The sequence below is a fragment of the Netta rufina genome (genome assembly GCF_964035555.1).
Source record: "Netta rufina genome assembly, chromosome: 22".
Taxonomy (NCBI): domain Eukaryota; kingdom Metazoa; phylum Chordata; class Aves; order Anseriformes; family Anatidae; genus Netta; species Netta rufina.
In genome coordinates, this window is record NC_140146.1 from 7,042,490 (window position 1) to 7,063,257 (window position 20,768).

Here is a 20,768-nt window from a genome sequence, read left to right on the forward strand (position 1 = left end):
AGAAGGTGCAGAAACAGTTATGTAGCATAATATAATTAGTACTGCCACAGCACTGTAAGTCCTTTGCATATTCAGTAATTCCCTGAGGCATATTTAATCACTTTTGAAAAACACATAAATGTTGTATGTTCCAGCCTCATTGTTCCATATGAGCAGAAGTATTTACAATCATAGCCTACTCTGTTGATGAATGCAGAAAGTTAGAGATGTAATGACAAGAGAATAGGTTACTTTCATGTCTGTAGGCTTCCTGAGTCGAGTGCCTGCTCAGATTTCTAAATCCTTTAACTCTCCAGTTAGAGAGGAGAATATCAGCTTCCTTTATTATTAGAACTGAAACTCATGTTCTGAGTTGAACCATTGAGCATTTGCTGTGGTTACACCTCTAATTCTATAAGATAATGCACTTACTTAGGTGTACCACAACAAGTCAAAAAGATTCATTATTATGACTGGCTATAATAATGACAATGTAAATCATCATTATCATCATCATAAAATCTCTGGCTTTCTGATGAGATTTTTAGCTTGATGAGACAACTGTAGTGTTGACTTGCAATGTTGCAGCTCTTTTGGAGTAAATAGTGTTTCTTCCCATCATTCCTTTCATGTACCTGTTCACTGTATTTTCCATTCTAGTTTGAAAACAATGTATTATGCTTTAGATACTTAAATTCTGTTTTAGATGCTGATGTGTTTATATACATAGATATATTTAGAATTCTTTTCTACTCTTTCGAAGTTGTTTTAAAATCTGTATACTGAGTAACAGTAGTCTTTTTTTTTTTTTTTTTTTGCATGCTTGCAGCCTAGAGTGGTGTTCTCTTTCCAGTTAAATGGGTTATACTTTTCTAAATGGAAACTATAAAAATATCAACACTGTGAGTGTTTTTTTTTTTTTTTTTTTTTTAAAGATATAAACATTCCTCAAGTCTATAGTGTTGTAGATAGATGTAAATTGTCTTTCTCACCTCTTTTTCACCTCTCTGTCCACCAGCCTCTTTTTCCAGAATAGCATTTGTTCTAAACCTGTTGAAAGCGCTTGTGTGCAGGGAAAAAGTGTACAAATGTAACCTAAGATTTGGGTTCATGCTGACTTAAATTGTTAGATTGGACATTTTATTTGTTTTGAAATGACTTGTTTCAATTTAGATTATGTAAACTGATTTAACAGGTTTAAGGTACACTATACTAAATCATCCCTAAATTGAAGTAGGTGTGTTTGTATAGGGTTTTGCACTTGGTTCATCACATTAAAAAATGATTTATTTTCTTAATGCAAACTGGCTAGACAAACAGGAGAAATCTGAAGTGATTTCAATGGATGTTCAGCTGGTGTTTTTTTCCACTAAAATAAAAATCCAGTTTGCTTCAGAGGATTGTGGGAATAATATGCTGCTTTCACTGGCAGACATCCAGGATCTGTAAGGTGAATGGAAACATAATAGGTGATATCATAACTAGCTCTTGCCAAACTGAGGTTAGAGGGAATTTCCATTCTCTTATTTACAGTGAGGGTAATGACAAATCCAACAGCCTTGTTCATGCCAGTTCCAGGGATAGAAGGATGCTCAGGTATCTGTTCATGACATTCAGCTAACAAAAAAAAAAAAAACAAACAAAAAACACTCCCCACACACACATACCCAAGAAAAAAACTGTGGGATGAAGCACTTCCTTGGACAGAGTCTGAAGAAAGCAGTGTATCAGGGAAGCCTTATTTGTAGCTGAGAAAAAAAACAAGTAAGGTAATGCTTATTGATAGAATAAAACTTTGTGTAATTTTAATAGTGAAACTTATCTCCAATTTTTGTGACCTGCTTAAAACACAAGTGTTGTGGTGTGAGTTACTTAATAATTTTTCCTGTGTTACATCTGTTCAGGGTGTGCCATCTCTTTATGGAGAGTTTTACGTGGTTAGTCAGAATGACTGTCAAAGATAACTGTGCACTAGCTTTAATTTATGAAAAGACAAGTTGGTAAGTGTTTTCAATTAGTGAACAGCTTCATTTGGGGAGTACAATATACTTGTGTCCTTTGTTCTTCAAACAGCATTGATTCTGTTTGGAAATGTTTTGAGTGTGACACCGTGCGAGGTGTAGAGGAATTTTTCTCTACATTGCACATGTTTTCTGGGAAATCTTCTGCTACATCTATACTCACTAAACTGTAGGTCTTGTTCTTTGCTATTGGAAGGAGATATGCAATTGTTGCACCTGAAGGAAGGCACACTGAAGCAGAAGGAGGTGCTTGAGGGAGCTCACAGTGGACAAGAGATACTTGATGCAATAGCAGAGTAAGTATAAAAGATCTGATAGAAAAAGTGAAAATAAGAACTCATGTTTATACTTTAAAAAAATGATGTTTATATGTTTACAAGAAGCTATCACAGTTTCAGAGTCTTTCCCACCCAGAAGTATCAGGAACACACAAGCATGCCTAGGTGTTGTTTACTCATAGAATAATTGGAGATGAGGGACAGAAAACCTTTTGCTACGAAGTTTTTGCTTTTCTTTACCACGCAATTCAAGATATCTGGCAAGCAAGGTTTTAAGCACTGATGCCAGTAACTGTGTCAGGAAATGGTACTGCTTCTGGAAGCAATAAAAAAGCAGCAGGCTTCCCTGTTTAAACTTAGCTTTAAAGAGGATCTGTCTCCTTTTTCCATGCTTTCAAAATTCAGGCCTGACATCACCAAGGCCTCCACACACAGTCTGGCTAAAAGGACACTTTCTGACTTCCAAAAAAAACAAATGGAAATGCGAAAAGCTTACATCTGTCCTGTTACCTCATTCTCAGCCACCTGGCCTGCTTTGGAGTCATCATGGCATTCCCAGTTTCTTTTTGCTTACCACACAGTAAATTAAAAAGACTGTTCAGAAAATAAATATTTTCAGAAAGCAGACAACAGTTACAGCTAGAAGGACTGATCTGCATTATTTCTATGTGAACTGGTAAGTTTATTCAGATATTAAAGAATCTGTATTTTTTCACAGTCTTCTGGGTATTTCAAAATGTATGCAGAACTATTTTATCTGGTCCTAAAATATCCTCCCCAGCTGTAAAGGCCACTCTGATTTATAAATATTGGTAGGTTTTCATATGTCCTATCTGTGTCTTTTAAGTTTTTGTGAACTTGACTTACTAGTCACTTATTTCTTATGAATAGAGATGAAAGGAGACTTGGACTAGGGACTTAAAACAAATAATTTATTTAAATATACTTAACTTTACAGTTCAGGGTTACTACACTGATTTCCTAAGGTGTATAAGAAGTTACAAAACAGGAAGTTTATCAAAATTAGTAAGCATGGTTTGGTGAAAATAATCTGCTATCTTGATTTTGTGCTGAATGAAGAAATGGGCTGTTATTCTTCAAACACAACAGCATCCTTCTCTAAGTTGGAATCATATAGGAAAATTACCCTTTACACGACAGGTTGGTGGGTTTTCATTCTATTTTTGAACAACTTTTACTGAAGAAATAAAATATTTGGTTTTGAAAAAGGTTAAAAATGATATCATTGCTGTGACTCAAACATTCATTTTCTTTTTTCTCTTTAAGACCAAAGTAACAGTAATTGATCAAAAAGACAGATACACTGTCTGATGTTAAAATCTTTCCAACCTCAAAGTTACAGAAATAGTACCAGAAATGTATCACGTTCTACATATACCTCATCTGCAATGTACATAATATATTTACATCACCTAAAAGATCAAAGCTGAACACTGTAGAACAGAATGTGTTACAGTCCAGCTGCACAGTAACATCCCTTTCTAAGAGCAAGTCAACCACAGCTTTTCTCAGAGTTTCCACTACCTCTTCTAAGGCAATCAGCAGAATACAGCAGCACACACAAACTGTTATAAAACACTTTACAGCTCTAGATTTTTATATCTTCCTCTCCTACACAAGGAGGCGTGTGGTGGTCAGGCCAGGTATCTGTTTCCATGTCTGATGGCAACTGAAAATCTGAAATGAGATCTATCTGTAGCTGCAAAAGGAACCCAATACTGTTGGGTTTGAGCCATGATATAGGAGGAGCTGCAGCTCTACACTCAAGAGGACAGCTGAACTGGTAACGGTAACACAGAGACCATGAGCATCACATGTGGCTCTCCGATGTGCTACTGATCTCCTTTTTAGTGACAAATGCTTTCAGACTACATGTACGTTATGGCTCAGACACCATTTATAAGAGGAACGAGAAAGCCATACTGCCTTCTTTTATCTCTTTTAAGCACGGTACTAAATTTAGATTGAGCACTACTTCTTAGAAATATGATTCCTAGTCCTAGATAAAGAAAGTCAACAAACTAGATATTTTTATATATTTTTACTTTTTAAAAAATTAGGAAAGATATGTTTTTTTCCTTCCTCACTGGGCTATGTAGCACTCTGAAATTCACAGATTATGTTTTCTCCCTATTTATGTAAACAGGTTCTTGTTCTGTATTCTAAAAGGAAACACAAATATGGTTGACCTGGACAGTCCAATTCCTATTTCTCCAAAAGATCTCTGAATTCTGTGGATTTGCCACAGTCCTGATATTCACCTTGTTCTTCTTCAGGAAAGCGGCAGCTGCAGGCATCTTCCTGAACTGATTGTTCAGGTGTAGTATGCACTAAAGAAAAAGAGCAAATGTTCACTTTCTGTTGTTTTTATTCTACCATCCTACTTCACTCTTCCTCAAGTCACAACTGCAGGAAGTCAACAAGAATTATTTTTCCACGTGATTCCGTAATTTGGCGTGAAATTATTCCTCAACAACACTATTTCTAATAAAACTAACTTATAGTACTTTGTTTTCCCTAATGCAACAGCTGCTACTTGTACTGTTTGCCACAAGGATGAAAGGAAGACTAACTTGGAATTGTTGTTTTTTTGTTTATTTTTGTCTGAGTAACATACTCTCCTGTATTCAGGATTACCCTAAAAGATCAACCCCTTATCTGTTAGGATAAATTTAAAAACAGAACAACAACACAAACAACCTTGTTATTTTCTTCTAGTTGCTTCTAGTTTGAAGGGTAATTATAGTATTAACTTTTTTTATGCAGGGCAGTGCAAAAGAGTGACATGTACATGCTTACTCAGACACAATTTAGAAGTCTCAAGATCACAGACTCAGAGAATATCCTGAGTTGGAAGGGACTGACAAGGCTCATCAAGTCCAACTCCTATCTCCACACAGGACCACCCATCCCCTCCTTTCCAAAGTCTGTTGCTTCCAGTTAATTTTAAGATAATACATACTTTTGCTAACAGCTATGTCAGTGTCAGCTGCAAAGGACTGGGAGAAAAGTCCTGATTTGGAACACTTAGGAAACTGCAAGCAAATTTTCTTCTGGTAGCTTAACTTATGATTACAGTCACTTTCCATTATCCAAGGTAATACGGACTAGTATTCTCCAAATAATTGGAAAGCTTAGGTAATACATACAGATACTGTACAGTTCACTCTAAATGGAAAAAAAAAAAAAAAAAAAAAAAAAAGCTTTAGGTAGAGCCAAACTAGAACTTGTTAAACTGTTGGATGCAATCCACCTCATCTTTGTGTAGTAATCTTGTGCTTCCTCAGAGGGCAGTGGGGCAGTGCTAGATTCAGGCTGGTTCTGCATCTCTTCAGCAGCATGTTCCAACTGCTACTACAGTGCAGACCTGACTCCAGCTTTGGGTGCAAGTAAGACAGAGCCAGGCTCTTTTCAGTGGAGCCCACTGCCGTGACAAGGGCCAATGGGCACAAAGTGGAACACAAGAGGTTCCATCTAAACATCAGGAAGCATTTTGTTACTGTGCAGGTGACTGAGCACTAGCACAAGTTGCCCAGAGAGCTTGTGGAGTCTCCTCATTTGGAGATCTTCAAAAGCTGCCTGGAGATGGTCCTAGGCAACCTGCTCGGAGTATCTCTGAGCAGGGCATTGGGCCAGCTGACCTTCAGAGGTCCCTTCCAACCTTAAAAAATCTGTGATTGATAACCCCTCTTCTACTGAAGCCAAACTTCAGAGATACTGATACTAGGCCACTGATACTGTTTCTGACAGACAGAAATGGAAGGTGCTATTGCCATGCATGCCAAGGATGGTACTTGAAAGTGACAGAACTGACCCTTACATTAGATTAGTAAAGCTCAGTTAAGCTCTTCCACCTGCATGGATACTTCACTTCTATGGATATGCTTGCAGTTAGCCTGTAATACTGCTAAAACACCCACTGATAATTAAGAGTTTTTAATAAAAACTCTTTTTATTTTTAATAAAAATTAACAAAATTAATTTTCCTTTCAGTTACTATTTCAAACTTCCAGAAAAAAAAAAAAAATATCTGCAGCTACCTTTTAAAGAGACTTCAAAAATGTGGATTCCTGATTTCTGTCTAGTTTCAAAAAGATAAACGAAATTGAGGAGCGGATCTATCTTACTTTTCTTGAAGACAGCATGTAGTTTCTTTTTCTGCCAGATGCTGAAGAATATACACGAAGGTAGCAGAAATACTAGGCACAACAGCCCAGCTACAGCAAGTGAAATTCTGATAATGTCCATCTGGATATTCTTCCCTAAGAAGCAAAGAACATTCTTTACGAAGTGCTACAGAGCAAAATTCTACTGCACTTGAATCAGTTGACTTCCTTGTCTCCATTTGAACATGGCTGCTTCTAGATTAGTCTTGAAAAATGGATATGAGAAAGGACTTTCTCATGCTTTAAACAGTAAGTGAAAAAGCTATAGTATGTTGGTCATGATTCCTCATCTCTGTAGGCAATATTACACAGTGACTCACCTGGCACAGTGACAAAAAGTGGAATCCCAGGAGAAGTGGTAGGTAGAATAGTGGCTAAAGTGGGGTTATCTGAAGTATGTTTGCAAACCACATCTTTTGATGCAGTTCCAGGCTCCACAACCTGGTTTGCCGAGCACCTGAAAGACATTTAAAGGGGAAAAAAAAAAGGAAAAAAAAAATGGAAAAAAGTCCAGTCAAGCTACAGCATTTATTTTTAGCTTACTTACTTTGTCCAATTTTTACAGGAGCCATTTGGCTGGTCGTTAAAAGTTCCATAACGGCAAGTCTGGCAACCTTCAACAGACAAGGACAGATACGTTTTTACAAGATGAGCATACAGAACAACACGTGAAACATTATTTTTAACAGCTTAGAGTAACTATGATCTACATTCACAGAATTACTTTTATCTTATTATGTTGCTCTAAGCATTCATGGCAAGTCCTTCCCCGTGCCCATCCCTGTGAGCTATGTACTCGTACAATACTTGGATAAAGTTTCCTACATGCTGGCAACAAAAGAAGTGTCATGCAGAGAACCAACTGGTGTGTGATTTCAGTGGGCTTGTCTGCTACTGCGCTCACTGCACACAGCATGCAAACTGCTGAACAGCACCAGCAGCTTTTATCTTAGGACATCCTTGCTGTACTTCTTTCAGAGACGTGCAAGAGGCCGTGCTGTGTAAGGTGCTGGGGATGCAAGCGCATTAAGCTGGCAGGGAAGGCAATCTTACCGCTCCCAGTTCTTTCCTTGCCCACGCCACAGAAGCTGTCACACCGGGAGCAGCCGTTGCCACCGCATTGGAACTCGTCCTTGCAGGTACACTCGGCATCGCTTGTTGGTGAGCACGCTTTTGAATACGTGAATCTTCCTGGAAGGTGCAAATGAGCCTGATGTTACAAACAAACAAACAAACAAAAAAGCAAATACACAAAAACTAGTGCAGCAAAGGCCTGGGACCTTTACTCTTACAGAAATTAAAGCTGGTCAGTTCAGTGAGATGCATCACGTTGCTTCACTGGTAACATCTCCACTTACAACGACATGACAAATGAGTACTCTTTCTTCCTTTTTTTTAATTTTTTTTTTAAACTTCCCCCAATCCAGGCGGAGGTTAAACCCCACCACCCCATCCGGACCCCCACCGCCTCCCGATACCTTCGCACTTGCGGCACACGGTGCAGCTGCTGAGTCCCGCGGTGCTGGAGAAGGTGTCGGCCGGGCACCGCCGGCAGCCGGCGCTCGCCACGAAGGTACCTGCAGGGCCGAGACAGACAAAAGCTGCAGAGGAGCCGCAGGGCCCGGCTCCCCGCGACCCAGCCGTGCCCGGCCGTCGCTCTCACCCGCCGGGCATTTGGCACCGCCGGGAGCGGCGCTCGCCAGCGCCAGAGCGAGCAGCGCCGCCGGGAGAAGCGGCCGCGCTGCTGCGGCTCGCATGGGGTCGGTGCGCGGCGGCGCGGACGGCTCGAAGTGCGCGCGGGGCGGCGGGCGCCGGCCCTTAGGGGCAGCCCCCGTCGAGCCTCGGCTGCGTCAGCCCGGGGGCGGCGGGGAAACCCCGGCCCGGCGGGGGTTTCCGGCCTGCCGGCGCGACCCCCGGACTCTGCCGGGCAGCGTTCGCCGCCCCCCCCCGTCGGGGCTTCCCGGTGAGGCCCGCGCGGAAAGCCCGCGGTGGGCTCGGAGGTCCGGCCGGTGCTGGCCGCCAGCCGGTCGCTGGGCACGGCCCGGCTCGAGGGGTGCGGTAGGGGCGGCACTGGGAGGCCAAGGGGGGCTGCGACCGAGCCTGGAAACGGCTCCGCGGCGGCGGCGGCGAGCGGAGAGCACTCGGTGTGCCGGGACAGCGCGCAAATACGAGACACAGCGCGAAGCACGCGTGGCCCTACGGGCACCGCACCCCGAGGAGATGCGACCGTCAGGCGCTCAGCGCCGCCTCGGGTAGCTCCGAGCCTGATGCCGCAGCCCGGGCCGGGCCGAGCACGGCGGTGCCCGGCAAACCGGGGCCAGAAGTGGCCGTCGGGTGGCCCAGGGCTCGTCCGCGCCCGCGGGCCTGGAGGCACGAGGCCCCGCGACACGGCCCCGCCCCTGCGGCTCCCCGCGGCCGCTCTCCGCCTGCGACAGCCCTCGGGCACACAAAACCTTTCTCCACCTCCTCGGGAGAGGGGCAGGAGCTGCACTCGTAGCCGGGAGGGCTCCCAGTCGGGACTTTCGTCGTGCATCACGCTTGCGGTTGGGTAACCCGTGCTTCTGTGCCTGCTGAACCGCCCCGTCACTGGAGAAGCGGTGGATGAAGTGGCTGCCGGGGCTGTGCTGGGGCTGGCTGGGATGGAGTCCCAGCAAGTGATGGGGAGGGAACATCCCCAGGGCAGCTGAGCTAAGCCGGCCAAAGGGATATTCCGTGCCCTGGGGGGTGGGAAAGGGGAAAGGGGGCTCCTTATGAAGATGTCTGTCCTCCCAAACAACCGCTATGCATTTTGAGGCCCTGCCTCCCAGGACGTGACCGAACATCGCTCACTGATGGGAAGCAGAGAGTAACCGAGCTAACTTGCTTTTGCTTTTCTCTCTCTGTGCTTCCGCGCGGCTTTTTTTTTTTTTTTTTTTTTTTTTTTTGAGGGCCGCCTGGCGGAGACCAGAAGCAGCTCGCTTATAAAGCCGCGTGTATCTTGTGTGATTATGCTGGCGTGAGTGGGTGACGCGTGAGAAAAAAAAAAAAAAAAAAAGCATTTCGTCAGCCGAAAAGGGGCAAACGAGCAACCAAAATGGGGGGCGGGCGCGGGGCCGAGCGCCGGGTCCTGCCCGAGGGGGCGGGCGCGGGGGTGGGGGCGGGGCCGCGCAGCGTCGAGCGCGCTGCGGCTGAGGTGAGTCGGAGCTGCCGCCCGCGCGGGGCTCGGCGGGGCGCTGGAACGGGCCGGACCGGGCCGGAGAAGCCCCCCCGGGGGTCCAGAGGGCGAGGAGCCGGCTGCCGGTTGCCCTTCGTGGAGGGAGCGGGGTTCCCGAGGCCGATAGAGAGGTGCCGGGAGGCCCGGAGGCCTGCCGGGGTGTCTCGGAGCCTGGCGGCGGTCGCGGTGAGGAGGTCGCTTTCTTGTCGTCGTGGCTGAGGCGAAAATATCTCCTGCTGGTCTGCACGTTGGAAAGTGATTTCTTTTTGTAGTCGTTCTTTTTTTTTTTTTTTTTTTTTTTTTTTCTATCTGGCCTTTCTACGGTTTGTGATTCAGCCACCCGCCAAAAGCGACCATCTTGAGCAAATTGCATGCACTGCGCAGGGGATTATATTTAGCTTAGAGATTTGGGGCAGCCTGTGCTGTTGGTGGCGCTGGGAAGCAAACAGGCTTGTATTTAATGTGTGTATACAGCCTGCTATGTCTGCACAACTTGGTTCTACCTTCCCAGAAAGCTTAATCTTCCCCTAGTACTATTTGTGGCATGACAGGTATCCACATAGGCACCCACATAACAAACAGTACTAAAACTGAGGAATCTGTCAGTATATCAGAATAAATGTCCAAGGGTGGCAGGGAAAGGTTGGGGAAAAGAGGTTTTAGGATTAGATGCCTGTTTGCATCTAAAGAGCTAAAGAAAGAGAGGGATACAAACTACTTACCTAGAGTATTTTTCCCCATTAATAAGTAGATGCAGTATTTCTGCATTGTGGCTATTCAAGGTGTCTGATTCTAGTTAGTCAAATCTGTAAGAAAAATTGTCACAATAAGCATACACCATCCAGAAGAGCTCCTGCATATCTCTGGGCTGTCCTGAAATCATTGCTGATGATGTGACTTCAATGTACTTGCTCAGTTCACGTTGTGTTGTACAGTACATAAAACCTCACTAAAAGTGGGATTTGACACTCTGAATGTGCCTGCTGAGGCTGGTTCTCCATGACAGGGCATTCTGCTGCATGCTATTGCATTCTAGAAATTGTCTTTCTAAAAGAGGCGTACTGTAAGGACAAAACCTGAAAATACATGAAGTTGAAGCGGGGTGAGGGGATAGTTTTCTTTGGTGAAGACAACTAAGTGTGGATCTCATTTTGAGAAGAGCTTCCAGGTACTCCGTGTGCATTTCTGGGTGGAAATTCCTTACATAAGAAAAAAAAAAATCTGTCTCATAGAGTTAGTGATCTGTGAAATGCCTTCTTTCACATCATAGATGCTTACAAAGACTTCTGTCAGACCAGCATAAGTTAATGTGTGTTTTTACATAAAGTTACTTTAACTTAACCTTCCAGTGGAAATTTGGTCACTCACCTCATGTGAATTTAAGAGCTAAAAAAAAAATATTCTTAAGCCTAGTTCTTTCCATTTGCTAAATTCTGTGGTCTGCTCCCCCATCACACATGTGCACACATTTCTCCCCCACAAAATTGTGAAATACCCAGAAAATCTATTGCTCAGGTTTTGCAGGGGCACTGATAGAGTCATTGTAAGTCACAGGAAACTTAATGAAGTATGCTGTGCGGAAACTAAATACCAGACATGAGGTCAAAGCTCATACAAGCTCTTTTTGTAAATGTTGACCTGGGTAGGAGTCAGTAGTCTGGGTATGAGTGAGGGTGTGCAACTTGAAAATAACCCTGCCACCCACCTTGAGCCCTTCTCTCTGGCATACTGAATTCATGTAGTCTTGATCAGGCCAAGTTGTTTCTTGTTCTGGTGCTGATGGTCTGTGTCTCCCAGTGCACAAATGGTTTAATCCCTTAGTACTGCAATTATTTGTAAAAAGCTCTTTGGTTAAATAAGACTGCTATGAGTATCAGTTAAGGCTAGTGAATGGTTTTGACATTGCTTAAATGGAAGGTAATGTAAAAAATGCAAATTACTTGCTGCTAAACTTTACTGTTAGGAAGGATTTGTACTAAGGGATTTGCTTTTTAACCACATCACTCTCTGTCTCTCTGCCTGTCTTTCACCCCAACCCCCTTAGCTTCTTTCACAAACTTCTCACTCAACGGCAGCCCCTGAAGACATGGCCTCGAAAAGAGCATTGGTAATTCTAGCAAAAGGGGCAGAGGAAATGGAAACTGTAATCCCCACTGATATTATGAGAAGAGCTGGGGTGAGTATGCAGACAATGAAAAGTCTTTTAATGAGTGCATGGTGAAGTGAAAATCTTTGCTGCAAATTAATGTTCATTACTGGGAGTTTAAGGTGGAGTCTGTAGCATATGGTAAAAGTTTATCTATGCCTTCTTACTGGTTAGAATTATTTGTGTTGTGCTCCAAATAAGCATACGTAACAAGTTACGTTTCTGCTAAAGAAACATTTAAATATGAGCCTGAGGTTAAAAGTGAACTAGAGCAGATGTTTCAAGTAAATCTTACCCTATCAAAAACCGTATCTACTCCCATGAATAGCAGTAGGGTGTTTTGTTTTTATTTTGTTTTGTTTTTATTGTAGGCATTTGACCAGCTCAGTATTCATCAAGCTAATGACATTACATAATTCTCCTTGAGCTTTTAAAATTGTGTTATTAACTTGAATTCTACCTAGTGGAATGTTCTTTGTTAACTTTTGCATCTGTAGTTGTACACAGTATTATCATCTGGAGTTTAAGTGTTGCTCTGTTTTTGCCAGTTTTTCGTATTGCTTGGCTCATTTTATGTACCATTTCAAAACTAATAGCTAAGAAAAATGTCCTAAATTCTTGAATTGTAATGATATACATATTCTTCTGTTAGATCAAGGTGACTGTTGCAGGCCTAACAGGAAAAGATCCAGTGCAGTGCAGTCGAGATGTCTTCATTTGTCCTGATGCCAGTCTAGAAGATGCAAGAAAAGAGGTTGGTCATCACCTCAATTTGGTATAATGATCAATAAGGCCTCTCTTACAGTTTCAGAAATTAATTCTTAAAGCTTATACGTTACCTTTAGAGATATGTTGCGTGTTATCTTCGCTCTGTGCCATAGTGACTCACAGACCTGCCCATCCTGCAGTACAATTGTCCCTTCAGTGTTGTTCTACTTCACAGCATGCCAAGATTTCATAATTCTGAGCAAGTATTGTTTTTGTGTGCAGTGTCAAACATAGGGCTTTATTTTTCATGTTTGTCAGCATGCCAAAATATCACGATTTGGAACAACAAAAAACTTCTGATGGAAAGCTAAGCAACACTAAAGAAGGTTCAGCAAAAACACTTGTCCTCACAGTGCATGAGCTGCAGTTTGCTTGCTGAAGCTTGTAAATTCACTAGGCTTAGAAGTTTGGTCTGTGACAGACTTCATCAATAATAGGCTGCTGCTGGAAAAGGAAATAATATGTTGTTCCATAATTAGATCTACCTCTGTGTTCTTAAAAGTGTCGTTCAGTGGAAGAAAAGGCAGATCCGTTTGCCTCTCACTTGACTCAACTGTAGTGTCCTTAAAACAATAGGACAAATATACCAGCCAATGTTCAACAAAATAGTTTTGTCTTTTGTTTGTTTAGGGGCCTTACGATGTCATTGTCCTGCCTGGAGGTAACCTCGGTGCGCAAAACTTGTCAGAGGTAAAGTTCTGGTATTTTAAAGGTTGATCAGCATTCTCATGGGTAGTAGGTGGTCTGCACTTGTTTAGTAATTCTTCAAGTTCGGTACGACATCTGAGTAAATGAGTAAGAGGTAAGTAATTGTTAATCTTAAGCCTTCTTGCATATATACAGGGGGACAACTCTGTAAATTCTTGGATTTGAGTGCCTAGTTAAGCTGAGCAAAAATGGAAGACTGCTCAAAATTGTGCAAAGGTCTTTCTTCATAATCTCATGAAACTGAAATAATTGCAAATGAAGATTTAGTTACATGAAGACTGAAACAGGACAAACCCAGAGGACTCTTTGTGCTTTTACTCAAGAAGTCTCTCTCTAGTGCAAAACTTGTAGTATTTACGCCATGTGGAAGGCAGGCAGACAAACGAGTGAATCTGTCAAATAGCACTTGGATAACATAACACAGTTTGTAAGCCCTGGAATGTGAGACAAATATCTGTTATAAATCTTTAAGAATGATGCAAACTATCTGGAGGTGAATGCTCTGTCCTGTTTGTCTCATGAAGTTCTTGAACAGTGACTTCCTGTGGCCATAGAATAGCCTGCTTTTATGTAGGTCAAGGATTTCCTTGCAATTCCTTCTGATTTCCTTGCAAATTGTTCGCGGGGGAAGTACTTTTTGGTTTCAGTTTTTCTTCCTCCCCTTAATGTTTTCATTGCCCTCTGTCCTGAGTTAGGATGGAGAGTTGTCAGCTGTTTCTGTAAATCTTGCTCACAAATTTGCAATGGAAAATATTTCAACTATGCTTCATATAATCAACCCAAATCAATGACTTCCTGTATCTTTGTACAGTCTTCTGCTGTTAAAGACATTTTGAAGGATCAGGAAAGCAGAAAAGGCCTGATTGCTGCTATATGTGCAGGTTAGTCAATCAAAGATCTTGCGTTGTAAAATATTTGGATATTGAAACTTAGATATACTTGAAGGGGCATACAAAGAGTTACCCTGGCTTAGGAATCTTTATTCCTGTAACTTAGTGGCAGAAATTTGTACTATATGCAAATACAAATTTGAACATTTGAATTTTGTGCAAACTTAGCAGGAGGAGGTCAATGGAATATTGTGAATAATTATCCTGCAAATTCTGCAGTTCTGCTTGGTACCCAGTTCTTTCCAATCAGTTAGGTTAGTGTCTTAAAAATAAAATAAATAAATAAAATAAGTTCTAGGATTTTTTTTTTCAAAATACTTGCTCATTCTGGTGATCTTTCTGTAAGGACACAGTGCTGGCAGAACATCATTACTATAAATTTGTCTCACATCTTCTCCTCTGCCCTTTAGCTTCAGAAGGGAGGCTGTAAATATAGAATTACAGACTCACTCTTCCTCAGCTGAGTGGAAGCAGAAGATGGAATCACTCTGTGAAGAGGGTTGTCTGTTTACATATTCTGCACAGCCAGATATCTAGTTAATTTCTTCATGAAATTTGTATGTGACATCATATGGTATGGAATATCCAACTGGCCAGCTGGGGTCATCTGTCCCCTCCCAGCTTCTTGTGCATTCCCCTAGCCTCTTTACTGGCAGAACAGCCATGAGAAACTGAAAGGTCATTGACTTAGTGTAAGTACTGCCCTGCAACACCTAAATCATCAGTGTGTTAATCAACGTTATTCCCACACTAAAAGCACCAGCTACTAATAAGAAAATTAAATATCCCAGCCAAAACCAGAACAGCAATTGAACTGAGAGGTTGGCTTAGGTATGTGTAGGCAAGTATAAGGAGAGTGATGATGAGTTTATAAAATACATTATAACAGTGTATTTATGGAATATTTTTCAATCTTTTGGGAGTCTTGTATATAGATGTTGGTTTGGTTTGGTTTTGTTTTTGTTCCTCGGTTGGGCAATATGCATACAGAGTTGTTAATATTCTTGAATTTGGCAGTGGTGGTCTTCTACTCTTCTATCCATATTTGTTGCAGAACGATTACAACTTCTTAGTGGCCCAGTAAAGGCTTTTGCTTGTAAACAGGAGAGTTCATTTATCTTGGGTATAATGCTTCTCAGAGCTGATTTCTAGCTGAACACAAGATAATTTCCTGGACTATATCAGAAATGAATCAAATGTGCAGAAACGAAATTTGCTTCAGGCAAATCCTATATTCAGTTTCTTTTGGAATTCCCCTAAGGATTTTCTGTTGGGTGACTTTATAAGACTTTATACAAATTCCTTCCTCCTCCAAGGAGGAAGTGAAGAAAAGAAAAGAGGCTGTTAAAACCCAAAACTTAGCTGTTAGCCCATAATCTGTACAAAATACTGCTTGGCGTACAATTCCAACATGTAACAGCCTTTTCAAGTGAAATTTTATCAGTTAGGTCTCTAAAGTCAAGACTCAACATTGTAGTAAGATAACTGTACCTAGTTATGTTCAGATTACAATATAGACTCATCACTACTTAACTTCAAGCAGTTTTTGAAATAAAAAGTGCAGTGACCATTGTTCTTGATTCTTTCATAAGGCAGCACTGTCACTGGTAGGATAGGTGCTTAAGCTGAGCGTTCTCTAAACTTTCTGTTCTTCATATGCTTCTCTGTACAAGACATTTTGTATAATAGAATGGGAGAGAGTATATAGCTATTACAGCTATGTTCTTTTTGAGGCTTTTTGCTTCAGAGGTAAAGTCAGCATCAATTTTATAAGTAGTCTTCCCACAGTGAGATCTGGGCCTTTGAGGGCCTAGTGCCTGAATGTATGTTCTTAAGTGTTTGTAGAAGAAAAGTTCCTCACAGATGCAACTGTGTGTCCATACAGGTCCTACTGCCCTTCTGGCACATGGGATAGGGTTTGGAAGCAAAGTCACAACACATCCCTTGGCCAAAGATAAAATGATGAATGGAGGTATGTAATTAATTTTATAGGTTTCTCTCTAAACCCTTCTCAGAAATGATTTTAGCTGAACTCTTCATGTAAAGAAAGGTAAATAACATTTGTATCTTATTTTGTATCTCTGAATTTTTCTGAATTTGTATCTTATTTTGTATCTCTGAATTTCCTTAGTTCTTTGATGTACAAATGCAGTCTGACTTCCAAAAATAACCCCATGGGAGCCAAGAGGCACAGTGAGCGCTTCTCAATGAGCTTGTGGAATCAGAGGTGTGCTCACATGCCATGTGAATAAGCTGGCAGAGCTCCCAAGGGGCCATTTTTCTCTCTGAGGACCATGTGCAGTGATGGGTTGCTTGGTTCTGGAGGGATAGGGATGCAGAACCCATGGTGGGCTTGGCCTGCATAGGTGTTTGAGATGCATATTGTAGAGCATTCTGATGTTGTCAGAGGCCAACACTGCTCAGTTGCCATAGCCTGTGGGCCGTGCCCTGTGGGAGACAGCTTTGTGCTCTGTGGCATCTGTGGATCTGTGCTGGAGACTGATTCTCTTTCTATTCTGTCACCACCACCACCCCCAGCTCACTACTGCTACTCCGAGAGCCGCGTGGAGAAAGATGGGAACATCCTCACCAGCCGTGGCCCTGGTACCAGCTTTGAGTTTGGGTTGGCCATTGTTGAAACACTGATGGGGAAGGAAGTGGCCGAACAGGTGAAGGCACCCCTAGTATTGAAAGAGTGAAGAGATGGTGTGGGACAGGGATTAGAACAATTTCAGAAGGAGAATCTTATCCTTCGTAGAATAACAAAAAGATGCACTGTTGTAAATCCCATTTAATTGCGGTTGAAATTAGCAGCAGTACTCACCTGTATTGGGATGTCTTACAAACTAATGGTCTTTGTTCCCGGATCCTGTTAGCAAAAAGCTTTATCACTAAAAAGAAGCCAGCTTTTAATAATCTTATCTCTTGGATGGCATTTACAAATCACATGGACAAATGTTTAGTGATAAATAAAAATGAAGCAACTCTGCTTGTGTGGTGTTTCTTTGTGTTTTCTCCCATCCCAGACCTGTGGCACCTTTTTACCATCATGGCTAACAATGTACTGTTCAAAGCATTTTCTATCTAGTATTTCACATGGTTCTTTTGAAGTATGAGCCGAAATTAATTGTTAAATTGTAACCTAGAATTTGTTGAAAACACTATTTAATTTGCATTATATAAATAAGGCCAATAGGTAATCGTCATTCTAATGCAGCATGTAACTAATGTAACTAATTCTAATGTAGCATGTAAGTGGGAATGTTCTCTTATTAAGCAGCCTATGGTTCCTGTAGCTAGGAGCTTGTCCATGCAGTTGATACCATTTGATTTTGTTTTCTAAATTAAATGATTGTGGATTTATCAAGCTATTCAGGCAGCTAACCATCAACATAAAATAGGAAGTTTTGGACTTAGCAGTTTACCACCAGAAGCAGTGCTTCTTTCTGCTTTTTGGAAATTAGATTTTGCTTCAAGCCTGGCTTAAGTGAGCATATGCTGGTTTAGAGGAGTTGTTGGATAGCTCTGTAGAGGAAGTAGTAGAGACATATTTCCATGAGAATTAAGAATTTGGGAACGTTTTTTGTCTGTTACCTTTCTTGTACTAAGTAACTATATTCTGACTGACAGCAATAATGCTTAATGGCACCTCAGTGAACTCTGAATTTACCACAGCATCTAGAGACTCGGTTCTGCATACATCTGAAGTGTAGTCTGAACTTCAGAAAATGACTGCATCGGTTCCTTTATGATTGGTAATTTTAAGGGAAAACAAGTACAAGTTGCTTCTCGTTTACTGCATTTTGATAATGGAATACATAGGTACTTTTGCATGCTTAGAATTAGGCAGTGTCGCTATAGTGTTAGTATTTACTGGGAGAACTCCTTTAGCTATATGCTCTTCCTCCAGTTTGTTCAGAAAAGCTTTCATATGTCTCTAGCTTTGAAATACGCTCAAAATAAGCAAAAATTGCAATCTGTTTAAGACTGGACAGGCTTGTTTATTACATCTACATGTCTAACTGGTATTGCCATGCAAATGTAAACCGAATTACGGAGAGATTGTTCTGGAACCTGGAATAACCATTTGTTTTGTAAATGGGCATGATTCAGAATACAGGAAAAGCTGTGCATTTCTGGATTGTACTTTATAGCAGTAGAAGGAAAATATTTCCATGCTTGTATTGCATTTAGGCTTCCAGAAATATTTTATTACCAAGCATTTAATATTTTATTTTTGTGCCCAGTGGTGACAGGACAAGAGTGGGCACAAACTGAAGCACAGGAAGTTCCATCTGAAGGTATGAGGGCACTTCTTTATTGTGAGGGTGACAGAGCACCTAAAAATCAGGAACGATTTTAAGTTGGTTTACAACCAAGGGGTTGTAAACATAGCACAGGAGTCATCAAAAAAAAAAGTGAGCAATGAAGTAAGTAATCCTGGAGATGTGAGTTCAGCGAGAGTAGGAGTAGAAAACACTGCTGCTCAAGAAGGAAACTAGGAATAATGCAATTCTGAGATCCTCTACGAGCTTTGCTATTAGCTTTCAAATAAATCTCTTGGGGCAAAAATGCGAGGTGTCCAAGGACAGTTGGAGGATGGGAACCTACACACCACGGACAGGGGAGATCCAACGGGGATGGGAGGAGAAAAGGGTTGGTGTTGCGTGTTTTTTTTTTTTTTTTTTCTTCACTGGGGACTACAGAGCATTGAAAACCTTAAAATAATAAAGAAAAACGTAGCGGCAGGGGGCGCCTTATGGGAAGCCTGAACGCCCGCTCCGGGCCCCGCTGGCAGCGTTATCGCGCCCCCGTGCGGGGCTTGGGGGGCCCCGGCCCGCGGCACCCCCGTGGCTTTAACGCGCTGGGGAGGTGCCGTTGGCAGCGGGAGCCGAGCAGGGATTTCCTCGAGTGTGTGTGTCTGCAACCAGGAGGCAGGCCTTGGCCTCTAGGTTTCAGTGGAAGGGTCGTGGCCGCTTGTGGTTTTTTTTGCGCGCAACAGTTTTAGAGGGAATATCGGCTTTTCTGAATGCAGGGCTGTAGCCAAGATCCAGGACTGCCTGCATCTTGTCGTGTTGCTTTAGAACGTCAGTTATGTTGCACTGAATTTCCCAGTGTAAAGCTCCGGCATTAAATTGTAAACTGGACTGCTTATAAAACAGCAGCTTTACTTATTTTACTGCTCCAGGCATGCAGTAGCATCCTGCCTTATCAGGGAGACTGATTTTGATTAAATTTGATCAAGTTTGTCCAATTAGGCTCAGATGACAGAAGAAGTATGACCTGAGAGAGGTAGTAGGTCCAGAACACCCTTGACCAGCAGCTTGAGAGACTGAGCAATCTTGAGCTTACTTCTGTGTGCCTTGTAGTGTTATCTAAATCTATGATTGCATTGCTGTCTATCTCCCTGAAGAGGCAGTCTGGTCCTCCGGTTGACTGGGGAGCGATGGGGTACATCCAGCACAGGGCATCATATGACTAAAAAAAACTATAGGAGAAAACTGCATCTGTCTCCTCACCCCAAAGAAACATGGATGTTTAGACTCAGTCTTTACCAAAACTCTAGCATTAAGTCATTGAACCTGAAGCTAGGTGCTAAACAGCTCATCCTTGCTTCAGGCTAGCTCCTCAGTTTTAGAGCCCCATGTCAGTCCTCCATCAGCCTATGTAAAAGGCAGGAACTCACCTATCACTCACTTCACTGCCATCCGTTTTTAAAAGCGCGTATCTTAGACAGGGCTGTCTGTCCCTGTGGCTTTTAATGAAATGACCACTCCATTTTTTTAATTATTATTATTTTTAATCTTAAAACATGATGAGACAAGACTCTATGAGAAGACATTCCCCTGTCCCTAAGCAAAAGCAGTTCAGGCTATTTTTAATCTAATGAGCCACAGTATCTGTCAGGGTGTGCACGTGTATTCTCAGCTCCGCCCTGAGTTGTTAGAAGCCTCTGCATTGCCACGTGCGTATTGGTGCGCTAAAGTGATGTAGAGTCTGCATCATAATAATACAATGCCAATTCAAAATTGCTTGAGCTCTAAGTGCAGGGGTGTGCAGCCAGGATGCAGGAAAGCTTCTTGAATAACTTGTCAATGATAGATGACAAAGGAAGTCACCAGGTGCAACCTAGTACGTGTCTTGGGTTTCCTCTGGACCTTGCTCAACAGCCAGTAGAGGACAACACATATCCTCCCAAAGGTCCACCTGCTGTCTTGCCATGCAACAGCTGGACACAATGTGGCATGAAATGAAGTGGTCTTTTAGCGGGGACTTCTCTGAAATGTATAATTTCCCTGAGAACTTTAGGCCTGAAGACTGCTATATATGGAGGGTTGGTCATACGTTCCTGTTGCTTTCCAGAAAGGTACTTGGTAATGCTGACCCTGCCCTTCAAGTTGCTGTGAGAATAATGAGCATTTTTAAAGGCAAAATAAATTATTTAGGTAACAGGAATACACATCTCTGTCACCAGGGTGGATGGTGGACAGATCATTCTTTGGGGTCAGGATCATGTATCCTATGCTTGATTCAGAGACTTTGTGCATTGAGGGCCTCAAAGTTTTCAGGCATCATGATAAAACACTTAGCACCCTTG

General features: G+C 42.2%; 2 protein-coding genes across 4 annotated transcripts; one reads left to right on the top strand and one right to left on the bottom strand.

Moving 5' to 3' along the window:
• Positions 1-4,504: 4,504 nt before the first annotated feature.
• Positions 4,505-8,998, bottom strand: TNFRSF9 (TNF receptor superfamily member 9; the record flags this gene model as incomplete). Its single annotated transcript, XM_084300241.1, has 7 exons — positions 4,505-4,629; positions 6,427-6,561; positions 6,786-6,922; positions 7,013-7,079; positions 7,519-7,656; positions 7,944-8,042; positions 8,677-8,998. The coding sequence occupies 7 exons, from the start codon at positions 8,996-8,998 to the stop codon at positions 4,505-4,507; spliced, it is 1,023 nt and encodes a 340-aa protein (XP_084156367.1).
• A 607-nt stretch (positions 8,999-9,605) lies between these two features.
• PARK7 (Parkinsonism associated deglycase) lies at positions 9,606-17,150 on the top strand. Of its 3 annotated transcripts, none has more exons than XM_084300084.1 (7): positions 9,606-9,637; positions 11,703-11,834; positions 12,457-12,558; positions 13,203-13,262; positions 14,092-14,161; positions 16,056-16,142; positions 16,709-17,150. In XM_084300084.1, the coding sequence occupies exons 2-7, from the start codon at positions 11,745-11,747 to the stop codon at positions 16,867-16,869; spliced, it is 570 nt and encodes a 189-aa protein (XP_084156210.1). In that variant the 5' UTR covers positions 9,606-9,637; positions 11,703-11,744; the 3' UTR covers positions 16,870-17,150. The 3 variants fall into 3 exon arrangements, with proteins under 3 accessions (XP_084156210.1, XP_084156209.1, XP_084156211.1); XM_084300083.1 differs by lacking the exon at positions 9,606-9,637 and adding an exon at positions 9,644-9,913; XM_084300085.1 differs by lacking the exon at positions 9,606-9,637 and adding an exon at positions 9,644-9,897.
• Positions 17,151-20,768: the final 3,618 nt, after the last annotated feature.

Coding starts and splice junctions, on each gene's coding strand:
- PARK7 (XM_084300084.1), top strand. CDS start 11,745: ATGGCCTCGAAAAGAGCATTGGTAATTCTAGCAAAAGGGGCAGAGGAA. Junction 13,263..14,091: donor GTGCGCAAAACTTGTCAGAG/GTAAAGTTCTGG, acceptor ATCTTTGTACAG/TCTTCTGCTGTTAAAGACAT. Junction 14,162..16,055: donor GATTGCTGCTATATGTGCAG/GTTAGTCAATCA, acceptor GTGTCCATACAG/GTCCTACTGCCCTTCTGGCA.